Source organism: Salminus brasiliensis, chromosome 9 (genome assembly GCF_030463535.1).
Source record: "Salminus brasiliensis chromosome 9, fSalBra1.hap2, whole genome shotgun sequence".
Lineage (NCBI taxonomy): Eukaryota > Metazoa > Chordata > Actinopteri > Characiformes > Bryconidae > Salminus > Salminus brasiliensis.
Window position 1 is genome coordinate 8,452,498 of NC_132886.1, and position 12,083 is coordinate 8,464,580.

General features: G+C 43.4%; 1 protein-coding gene across 1 annotated transcript; it reads left to right on the plus strand.

The window, feature by feature from the left end:
• The first annotated feature begins 734 nt into the window (after positions 1 to 734).
• LOC140561974 (RING finger protein 11-like) lies at positions 735 to 8,953 on the plus strand. Its single transcript, XM_072687284.1, has 3 exons — positions 735 to 1,269; positions 6,512 to 6,681; positions 7,753 to 8,953. The coding sequence occupies exons 1-3, from the start codon at positions 1,147 to 1,149 to the stop codon at positions 7,922 to 7,924; spliced, it is 465 nt and encodes a 154-aa protein (XP_072543385.1). The 5' UTR covers positions 735 to 1,146; the 3' UTR covers positions 7,925 to 8,953.
• The last annotated feature ends 3,130 nt before the right edge of the window (positions 8,954 to 12,083 follow it).

Genomic DNA, 12,083 nt, shown 5'->3' on the forward strand with positions numbered 1-12,083 from the left:
TGTCATCCTATGACAGTGCAAGGTAAAAGGTTGTTGAGCTCATCAGTACACCTCCTAGGAATGGGTGTGGCTGAAACATCTGTATGAATAAGAAGAATATCTGTATACACTCTATGAACCTATGCACACTATATGGACAAAAGTATTGGGACACCTGCTTGATCATTGTTTCTTATGAATCTTCCAGAGAAGAAGGCTTTCTACTAGATTTTGGAGTAGCATTGCTGTGAGGATTTGACTGCAGTGCCAATAGCATGTAATGTAATCACCATCCCACCTCATCCTGAACTCCCCAACACAACCCCCGCAAAAAAATATTGGATGGCTTACCACCATCGTTGCATACCTAGGGCGTGCAATGCTAGGGCGGGCTTTATACCCCCCTCCAGCCCACGCCTGGCACCATGAGGCAGGATGTTAATAGGTTCATGTTTTTCTGCTCCAGAGAGTCCTAATCTATTGGCACTGCTTCTCTACAGAGTCTAGGAAAGCTGTGTGTGTAGTGTAGCTGGATGCACTCATTTCAAGGAGTGTCCACAAACATTTGGACACATAGCTAGTGTACCAAGACCGTGTAGCTCCATCTCCAGCTCCACGTGTGCAAACACAAGCCGCACGGGTGACGTCGTCAGCAAAGGCGACCAATCACCGAACAACTCCTCCCTCCTCGCCCTCGTCCTTTGTTGCGTCACAGAACAACACTGTGACGTGTTGCTGTTGTCTGCTAGCAACATGCTATCCGGATAGCAGGGAAACAAAGGCGGGCAGATTAGCTGGGACATCATCAGCGCGCACTTAATCGATACTAAAACGCCTCTAGATTGGAAAGTGGGCTTGATTAGATAGGATTGATCCTAACTGATCGATACAGCCGGGTCGCTGCGTGACAGTTCGTCAAATAATCTGCCTTAGCATGCTAGTGTGCTGTTAGCTAGCTAGCTACGATGGTTAAATAGCTAGGTGTTAAACATAGTCTACAGGCACTGACATGAGCGTAGAGGCATAAAGACGCAACGTATTCGGGTTCTAGATAATTCACAGACCGGTTCCCTGGTGAAGCTGTCAGGGAGCTGACAGCAGTGACAGAGAAAGGGCAGCTAGCTGGCTGGCTAAGGTTCTAGCTAATCGTTCTCTGCTGAAGTAAACATGGGGAACTGTCTCAAATCGCCGACATCCGACGACATCTCTCTTCTCCACGAGTCCCAGTCGGACAGGGCGAGCTATGGGGACGGGACAGACCCAGATCTAGAGCCTCCTCCACCCTATGAGGTCGGTAAACATTAGCACTACAGGTCTGTGTAGGCTGAGGATGCCTCTGAAACATCAGCCTGGGTAGGTCGAGCTGGTTGACCAGTTTAACCAGCTTAACCAGTTTAACCAGTTTAGCCCTTGACCAGTATAGGGAATGTATTTGTTTGGGTTTGATGGTTTAACTGGTCTACAAGCATGATAAACAACCAGTATGACAGCTTGATTATGCTGGTCGACCAGCATGACCATCATGACCAAGCTGGTAGACCAGTTGACCAGCGTTACGGCCATTTAATACTGGAGAAGAGCCGGTTTACCAGTTTAACCAGTTTAGCCCTTGACCAGTATGTTTTTGTTTTGGTTTGCTGGTCTGCAAGCATGATAAACAACCAGTATGACCAAGCTTGATCATGCTGGTCAACCAGCATGACCATCATGACCAAGCTGGTAGACCAGTTGACCAGCGTTACGGCCATTTAATACTGGTGAAGAGCTGGTTTACCAGCTTAACCAATGTAGCCCTCAACCAGTATAGGGAATGTATTTGTTTGGGTTTGATGGTTTAGCTGGTCAACAAGCATGATAAACAACCAGTATGACAAAGCTTGACCATGCTTGTCGACCAGGTTTACCACGATGGATGATCTAAATGCAGTATGGTCATTTAATACTGGAGAAGATCTGCTTAACCAGTTTAGCCCTCGACCAGTATAGGGTATGTATTTGTTTGGGTTTGATGGTTCAGCTGGTCAACAAGCATGATAAACAACCAGTATGACAGCTTGATTATGCTGGTCGACCAGCATGACCATCATGACCAAGCTGGTAGGCCTGTTGACCAGTGTTACGGCCATTTAATACTGGTGAAGAGCTGGTTTACCAGCTTTACCAGTTTAGCCCTCGACCAGTATAGGGAATGTATTTGTTTGGGTTTGATGGTTTAGCTGGTCTACAAGCATGATAAACAACCAGTATGACAGCTTGATTATGCTGGTTGACCAGCTTTACCAGCGTTACCACAATGGACGATCTAAATATCATCATCAATATGGCCATTTAATACTGGTGAAGAGCTGGTTTACCAGTTTAACCAGCGTAGCCCTCGACCAGTATAGGGTATGTTTTTGTTTGGGTTTGATGGTTTAACTGATCTACATACTAAACAACCAGTATGACAACGCTTGATCATGCTGGTCGACCAGCTTGACCAGTGTTGCCATGGTGGATGATATAAATGCAATATAGCTACTCAATACTGGTCAATAGCTGGTTTACTAGCAGGTTTGCCAACTAGCTTACCAGCATATGGCTTGATTTAGCCTGGATGGCCATCATTTCAACCACCATGACAATCTGAGACCAGCTTGAACCATCTGAAACCAGCTACCAGTAAAAGCTGGGTTCGTCCCAAAGCTACACAAGACTTTACTGTCTGTTAGATTGTCCTTCTTGGTTGTGTCCTTCAGCGGTTGGTCATGGCACATGTTTAGGATGCTCCTGAGCTGAAAATGAACTTGGATTTTGCATTAAGCTTTCCAGAATAGGTGCTGCCATGTAAGCTAACTGAAGAAGGAGGCCCAGCTAACTAGCTGTTTGTGAGTAAACACCAGCAGGTTTCGTCATCCTAAGCTTTTTCAATCCTTTTTCAATGCTTTTTAACCTGGTGTTACAACAAATAAAAGGATTTTGTGGGTCCAGGAGTATCTGTTCATCTTATGAAGATCTTCTGTGTTGTCCGCTATATTGTGAACTTGCTTCTGGTGGTAAATGCCACCTCAACAAGGTCAAGTCAAGGGTTATTTATCATTGCACAGCATGTGTCATCATATGAAATGCCTGTGGTAGGCCTTAGGTAATTATTCTACAGCAAAATAGCTGTAATACACAGAGCTAAATATTCAGGAATATACAAAATATACATAAACAAGAGGGTCCCATATATGGAGCTCCCATTTATTTATATATATATATATATATATATAATGTATGTCTGTGTGTGTGTGTGTGTGTGTGTGTGTGCTATGGAAACATGTAAAGTCACTCTGCTCAATGCCATCCATTAGATAGAGGGATACAAGCACCTCCCAGCACCTCTGGGATGAGTTTGAGTGGCATTTTTGATCTTTACTGATCATCCATTAGCAGTACCTGACCTCACTAATGCTCTTGTGGCCAAATGCTGTCAAATCCTCACAGCAGTGTTCCAAAATCTAATGTAAGGCCTTCGCAGAAGGGTAGAGGCTGTTGCTACAGCACAGGAAAACAAACTTCCTAGTATTATCCTTGATGGTAAGAGCAGCTCTGGAGGAGCATGTGTCTATAAACCTTTGTACATTATCATGGGTGTGTTTTTGGGCGTAACATGCACTAATAAACCAATCAATATGTCACTCGCCATTCCCTTTAAGAGCCAGGTGCGGTCTGACTTTGGTGGATTGGTAGTTCAATGTCGCAGTTGGGCGCGATGGGCTGCACACGCCTGTGTTGACAATTCACTGCCAAGATAGCAAGAACGTCTGACTGTTCACGTCTGCCTAGGTTGTGTTCAGTCAGTGGAGCTCCTCCTGTGTTTTCCGCTGCCGAGATACACAGCAGTACGCCAGAAATTGACCTGAACACTCCTCATTATGAGACCACCGTGCCCATCAGCGTAGCTATATTCCCAAGCAGCGCTGCTATTTAAGCTACGCAGGCGGAAGCCGTGAAAATAGACTGTTGGTGGGGTGTAAGATAGCGCTGAGCATAGGGCCCATAATATGTATACATAAGGCAGCAGCTGTGTTACAAGGTAGTGCAGGTGCAGCAGAAGGCTAGTAGTGCAGTTACTAGAATATAGTAATAATACTAGAAAATAAAGAAAGTGGAGTGTTTACGATGTGAAGGATGTGTAGAAAAATGGCAGAAACAGAAAAGCTGTGGCTCTAAAATCGACGACAGGGGATTTAAATTAGGAATTTTCTGATATTTGGAAAAAATCTTGCAATGTGTGGATTTCAGATTCTTCTGGGACTCGAATCAGTGTTGGGCTGTGTCTGCCTGCCTGCCTGCATGTGTGTGTGAGAGACCCCACAACCTCGCTCGCCCTCCTCCCTGCTCTTGGGTAAACAGAGCCGACTGCTGAAGGCGCTGTGTGTGGATTTTAGCTGTTTTTCAGAGCTGGATTACAGGCAGAACGGGCAGAACTGTCAAAATTCACATTTCAGAGCTTTAGCCAGAAAGTTTCAGCGGTTTCACATTCAGATACTCGTCTCTGTGTAACTTTAAACAAACTGCTGAAACTCAACTTTTGGTTTCAGAACCAAAAAAAACTCGACATGGACATATGGTCTGTTTATTGCCAGACTGTGATACCTGTACAGTGTGTAAGTGCCAGTATCGGTATCTGTGCAACACTAGATTTTAGTTAGTGTTAGAAATCTGGCATACAGGAGGCAGACTCAGGAGTCAGGAGACAGGATCTTTAGCGTTGGAGTGTATTCACGTGTAGACATAAAAATAATCATACATGGGCACAGCTTAGTTGATCAAAGACAGTCTAGTCTAGTCAGACCATGTCCAGTCCATTCCAGGCCAGTCTGATCCAGTCTAATCGAATCCAGATAATCCGGGAGGACCTTATATACATTGGGAACTGTGGGAGGGGAAATGATGATGATGATGATGAAGAGGGATTTTGAGGAGGGGTATGTGGGGGATGAAGGTGAGGGTACTTGGAATATCAACATGGGGGGGGGGTGTTAATGGTCATCACACAACAAAGGAGGAAGGTCTCTACTCTCTGCAAAGGTGGGTGACTATCAGCACTTTCCAGAGGGTTCATTGTATTACCGTATAGTTGGCAGTCAAACAGACAAAGAAGGAGAGTGACCAGGTTCAGGTTGGCAGACGTAGAGTAATCACCATAGAGACAAAGGGGTAAGATGACCATTTGCTAAGTTGAAACCATATGAAAGTAATGTTAGAAAGGGGCATATTTGCTCTCATCAGGGCAAGTCTTGCTGTTTGCGAGGTTATGTGTATCATGTCTGTAGGTTCCTCAGATCCTGAGGTTTGAAGCCCGGAATACCACCGGTGCAGGAATTTAGTGAATGGATTGGTCCCGTGGATCGGCCTAATTATCCGATATACGATCCAGTTAATTTTGTTGCCAGAATGTAGCATGTTCAGTATACTCAGACTGGTCTAAAACGCCCTGCACACACTAACCTTACTCGATTCTCTCTCCAGCTGACTCAGCCAGACTGACAGTCGGGGCTAAAATCAGTAAAAGGAAACCCTGGCTTTAGTGATCATTGTGACATTGTGTATGTTTTGTATAAAAGTAAATAAAGCATTCGCAATTTCAGCATTGGAGAACACAATAATTATTAATAACAAATAATTATTAATCATACTTTTATTATGTGGGTCATGTGTTGAACCTTCTCATCATATAACATTTTATAAGAATTGAACACTTCGTAGAGCTGCATTCCTCTGGTTTTATAGAGAAAAGCCTTTCTGCATCCTTTGACGATGACCTAACAAACCAAAGATCCATCCTTGGATATTACGAGACCCATTACCTACATTTTAGATGTATAAATTATTCTGTATTTATTTTTTAAGGTCCACTTTTAAGGCAGCTTTGTACCAAAAACAGCCCAAATTTATTTTTTCCCACCTCGTTTCCCACCTGTATTTATCCCTTAGGGTTGAACAATTTGTTTCTGTCAGTTGGATAAGCCCTGTTCTGATTGTCCTGTCCTGTCCTGTCCTGTATTAAGCTTAATTTTTTTTAAAAAGCACTCTGAGCTTTGCAGCATAAGTGAGAGTAGCTAGACTGTGGTAGGCTGAATAGGCGGGTATATGTAAATGAGCTGATTCTTGTGACATCAGAAAAGTATGCAGTAATGCAGTTTTCCCCAATAGAGACCTTTTAATGAGCTTTACTACTTTTTGCAATTTTAATGGCTTTTTAATTATGAAATATTTATTGTTTAAATGATCAAACCTGACCCACCGATTTTTAACCAAAAACAAAAAGATTAAAATGTCCGATAATCAACACAGTCCTAAGAGGTACTGTTATGTTTGTGATTAAGGGGTTTGATTATTTACAATTTCACCAATCAGTGAACATTCTGTGGCTCTACTGAGGTTTTTGCACAGCGTACCTGGCATCACCTTCCCGTTTGGCTCTCCCGCTGCTTGTGTATTAGCTAGTTCAGGTCTAAGCTGCTTTTTGAGTGTGCTTGCTGGTTGTGTGTGTGTTCTGTAGGAGCAGGTACGCATGCCCGTGTACCATCCCACACCCAGCCAAACATGTCTGGCCAACCAGCTGACTGAGGAGGAGCAGATTCGCATCGCTCAGCGCATCGGCCTCATTCAGCACCTGCCTAGAGGGGTGTTTGACGGCGGCAAAGATGGCTCAGAGAAGAAGATCAGAGAGTGAGTACAGTGTACTGTGTCCTCGCAGGTGCCATGCTGTTTTTTTTTTTTGTGGCTATGGGCTGCAGCTACTCACTGACACCCTAGTCAACATACTGGTTAAAATAATAATGAATAATTATTATTAAAATAATAAAAAAAAATGCCACTAAAGACGCCAAAACCCGGGAAATAAATGTGTACTTTATACATTATGTTCAGACTTTGTGTGATTTACCCAGTGGTTAAGCAGGATGAACGCATTCACACTTGCGTATTAAAAGTCAAACAGTGTGTGAAGTGTTCAGCGTGAATCATCAGCAGCTCTGTTTGTAAATCATGTACAAAAATGCACTGAATCCATGAAAACAGAATCGCCACAGCTTTGCAGGCTGTGTACACATACCAGTTCAGCGGTTGAATTTTATATTTAGCGTTATGTGAGACTGTTTATACTCCTGGATAGCAGCATTCCTTTGATTGCATAGACAAGAAGAGCCTTTCTACACCCTTTGAGCAAGACCAAGCAAACCAAAGGCCCGTTCTTGTGTTTTAAAAGACCCATTACCTACATTTTATATTGTATATAATATTTTATCATTTTTTCTAGGTCCACTTTGGTGCAGCTTTGACAGAAAACTTGGCCCTCTGTAAAAACAGAATCGCCACAGCTTTGCGGGCCGTGTACACATGCCTGTTCATTGGTTGATTTTTTAATGTTATGGGAGACTCTGTTTGTTTATGCTGGTAGCTGTTTGCTTAAAACGTGGATTGCTTGATGGCACAAGTCAGTCAAACATGCCGCCTGCGTGGGTGCTGGGGGCCTGCTGTTGGGGTGACACTAAGAGATTTTCTCGCTTGCGGTGTACGCGCAGCGTTACAATGCTGTGTTACCCAGAAATACTGATATTTTAGCATTATACTTCGTTGAGGTTTTCATCATATCACCATTTCTCTTACATTTTTTTAGTCATATTACCCTTCTTACCGCTAAACCTCTCATAGTAGGAGCAGTAGTAGTCGTCTAAAAGTTACGAGAGGCTGGAAAGAGTTTATAGACGCTGGCTCATCCTGTTTGCTCCTCTTCCTCAGGTGTGTGATTTGTATGATGGACTTTGTATACGGGGACCCCATCCGATTCCTCCCCTGCATGCACATTTACCATATGGACTGCATAGACGACTGGCTCATGCGCTCTTTCACCTGCCCTTCCTGCATGGAACCAGTGGATGCTGCACTCCTCTCCACCTACGAGACCAACTGACCTGACGACACGGAACTGCGCTTTATAGATAACCCTACCCCTCCTCCCCGGCCCTCCGCAACAAGATCCATCCAACAAGGAACAAGTCAAGGCCTTCCTGAAGAACAAGAAGAAGATAGAAGAGTTCTTGCAGCTCTTCTGATGAGAGCTGATCTGTACTTTATTGGTGTTTTCCAATGGAGGTAGGTGTTCAGTCCAGTCTCTGAAGATCCCCAGTCAGAAGCTTCTTCTTCCACACTGCTGACCAGCCCAGTAATCAACGTTGCAGAGCATTTGGCCACCTTGTTGGTTGACTGGGGATCCTGGAGGACCAGATTGAAGACCCCTGGGCTAGTATGTCAGTGAAAGGTCATGGTCTTAAGCACTTATTAGCTGTTGTGTTGCTAGTATCAGCCAAGCCAGCCTTGACTGTTTTGCCAGTTTTTTTTTTCTTTATGAGCAGTTGCGCTCAAAAAAACACAGACTTTGTAGGTGATCATATCTCATTGTTACTCACTGCCCCTGTTCCTTTAATCTTAGCTAATTGTGGGGAGCTGTGTGACGGACAGCTGCTCGTTCAGCTGCGAAGGTTGACCAGAGGAATGCATTTTTGCTCAGGGGTGTACAATTATCTCCAACTTGCAGATGGTGTTACAAGCCAGTACCCCAACCATTTCTTACCATATGCATATATATTTCCTGTTGATAGTGTGAGAGTAAGATGCATAGAGTACATATTGCTTCACAGTTATAGGACCACCTTCCCTAAACGGCTTTACATATTTGGTAGAATTAGTGTAAAATGCAGTGTGGGAAAGTGTTCACTGATCTTTTATTGTAAGAGGATTTCTACCAAAGCAGATTGAGTGTAGTCGTGGTTGCTGAATTAGCTTTAAGTCGGAAATGAGCTTTCCTTACATGCAGTTATAGAAGCTCCCAGTACAAAACATTCATCAGTCACCTTGCGTTGGTAGTAATTTCAGGCTCCTCCAGGTGGCGTTGCATGGGGTGTAAAACAGGATTCATAGAATGAGAGGTGGTACAGTGCAGTGAGTGTCTTGTTGGATGTATAGAAATGGGTTGCAAAGTAGATAAAGTTAATAATTGGAAAAAGGGAGTGATTGCATTTGGGCGTGCCAAAGACCACAGTGTGAAAGCAGGAAATTAGCCGAATCTGCAGGTGTACTGAAGCATATGGTCATAGGCTGGGATTTCTGCCACTGCTGGTAGACCAGTATGACCGTCCACTTCAATACACCTGCAGATTCACCCACTTCCTTCACACTATGGCCTTTGGCACACCCAAATGCAGTCACTCATTTTTGCCTATCATTAACTGTATCTACTTTGTGACCCATTTTCCACACATCCAACGAGACACTCACTGCACTGTACTGTACTCTTCTCGATCTATAAATGCAGTCATACACCCTGTAGGTATTTATTGCCCAATGATCCTCATGCAACACCATCTGCAATAGCCTGAAGGTACTACCACCTTATGTGACTAATTATTTGTCTGGGGTGCATCATAGAGGGTCTCTGAGTGTTGAGAAGACTTTTTGGACTTATGGATCTCAAACCAGTCTCCAGGAACCCATTAGGATGAAGGAAAATTGTGGAATGGTCTGGAGGGTCCCTGAGGACCAATTTGAGAGCCTCTCATGAAGAGCCAGTCTTCAATTCTTTATTCTTTACCAGTCTAGGATTTTTCACATATGCTCAAGCTTGCATTTCCATTGATTGGTTGCAGAGTTGGTCACTAACTCATATCCATTTAGCTGCTCTAGTAAGTTCTGCCCATGTTTTTAGTCTGTCCTCCATTCTAATTCTTCAAATCTCTGAGTGAGCATGACCCTGGTCTTCTAAAACAATGCATTGATTGTGTACCGGCTGTATTTCCACCTCCCTGATGGATCATTGTACACCCCTGAACTCCAGTTACAGCGTCTTTTAAGGCAAAGTTACTTTTTTCCATTCAGAATTCAGAATCCACAACAAAGTAGAGATCCTACCTGCAGCAAAACTGTAACTATAATCTAGGTATGAACTTGAAACACTGTACAATGGACCCAACAGGGCCAACGCATCCTTGCACTTTCCTTGGCTCTACATGAAAATTCCTGCCGGTGGTGACTTCTCAATCCGTATTTCTGAAGGCAGAGAAACCTTACTGGTGTTGACCAATTCCAAAAGGGCTCAATTGTGCATGGGGAGGGGGAGGGGGGAGGAGGAGGCGGGGGGTGGGTTTGAACCAAATAGCCACCTGTCTCAAATTTCATTAGAAAACGCTTGCACACAAAAATAGTATATTCTAAACGTAGAGATTTGCACTTTACACGTTAATTCTAAGAATAAGGTATTTATGTATAACCTCGCACCGGTTCTTTTTTCTTTTCCTGTGCAAATAATTCTTTCAATAGCTCTGATGAGTTTGACGGTTTTCATGTTCTCCCAAATGCAAATAGAGCAGATTATGTAGCTCTTTTGCATCTGGAATGATCCAAATGCCCTGAGTACCTCTAAAATACTTTCTAGAGCAGTACTTTAAATCCATGATTGTTCCACAGACTACCAATATCCAGTCTTCTGTTACATTCTTCATTAGTTGAATGAAAGTCTTTATTCCAGACTGATACTGTTCCCATGGTAGCCTGAGCCATGATCAATAAAAATGCAGACTATTGAACTTGGCTTTGCTTCTGTCATTTTTGCAGTGGACTTTAATAATGACTAAGAGGTTCAATAAGGCCTGTGATGGAGGTTTCCAGTGCGTTTCTGCTCAGGAATACCCTGGTATGGCAATTCTGGCTTGACATTGACCTTTTTTTCATTTGTTTATGCACATATTTGCTGATGCCAGTAGTGATTCTAATACATCCAAGCATTTATGTAAATGGAGATGTGGCAACTACATCTAACTGGATTAACATGCTTGACCCATTAAAACCTTTCAATGGACGTCAGTGTAAAAAGCTTTTCTTCATTTTGGAACATTATCATTTATCATGAAATATGGACACATTACATTTACATTTAAGGCATTAAGCAGATGCTCTTCTCCAGAGCGACTTGCAAAAGATCTTCACTGTTGACTGTTTACTCTTAGCTAGTTTCTATCGGCTGAATCCAGATGATCCCTCTAAGCTTAGATAATACTAAAAACAGAAGTCAGTGTGGAGACCACGATACTCGATCTACTCCGATCTAGTCATCTGTGATATTCTTTAAAAGCAGTTTATCTGCCAGTCTGATCTGCTGGGGCAGTGGTGGCTCAGCAGTTAGAACATAGGGGACTTGTAGGTGCGATACCCGGACTCTGCAAGCTGCCACTGTTGGGGCCCCAAGCAAGGCCCTTTACCCTCTCTGCTCCCTGGCTGCTGCAGCGATGACTGCCCACTGCTCCGGGCATGTGTTCTCACTGCCCTCTGTGTGTGTTTGCTCACTAGTGTGTGTGTGTGTGTGTGTGTTTACTGCATGGATGGGTTAAAGGCGGAGGCCAACACAAATGGTAAATATGGTTGTCCTGTACTAAGAGTCCCAGCACCACAGCTGCTGGACTTAAAGTGACTTGTTGAAAATCCTTAATATGTGAAGTGCTTCGAGATATTCGCAAGAAGCTACAGGACAAGGCTGTTAGATGATATTGATTTTTTTCAGCTTGTGGTTTTTACTCAAGAGCGTGCCAATACATCAAAACTGGGTAGAGCACTGAAAGCATGTGGCAGTTTGATCTGCTTGTGTCCTAATTCCATATGGTATGCTGTGTTTACATCCCTCCTTATCCAGCCCACACAAACCAGTCATGAGCTTTTCTGTGCTGTAAATGATAAGTCTGTCTCTCTAGCTCAACCTTTTAGCAATCATACTATAAAATACATCAGCAAAAAAAATATTAATTGGTAAAATTGTGTTCCTGGATCCTCATTTATCAACTTTTCATACCCAAATGCTAGGGTTCATTTTCGTGGACACTGGGGACACATGGGTAGTTAGCATGTCATGGCTGGGGGTAGTCCTTATTTAAAGGACTGGCTGTGTGTGTGTGTGTGTGTGTGTGTGTGTGTGTGTGTGGATGGAAATACCTCTCAAACCCTGCAGCTACAGTTAATGTTAATGAACATTAATACATACGCATTCACTCACTAAGCGAGACCAGTAAATAGCCTTAATAGCCTTT

Excerpts from the sequence above, each read along its gene's own strand:
- LOC140561974 (XM_072687284.1), top strand. The coding sequence starts at position 1,147 with ATGGGGAACTGTCTCAAATCGCCGACATCCGACGACATCTCTCTTCTC. Across the intron at positions 1,270-6,511 it reads AGCCTCCTCCACCCTATGAG|GAGCAGGTACGCATGCCCGT; the intron begins GTCGGTAAACAT and ends TGTGTTCTGTAG. Across the intron at positions 6,682-7,752 it reads TCAGAGAAGAAGATCAGAGA|GTGTGTGATTTGTATGATGG; the intron begins GTGAGTACAGTG and ends CCTCTTCCTCAG.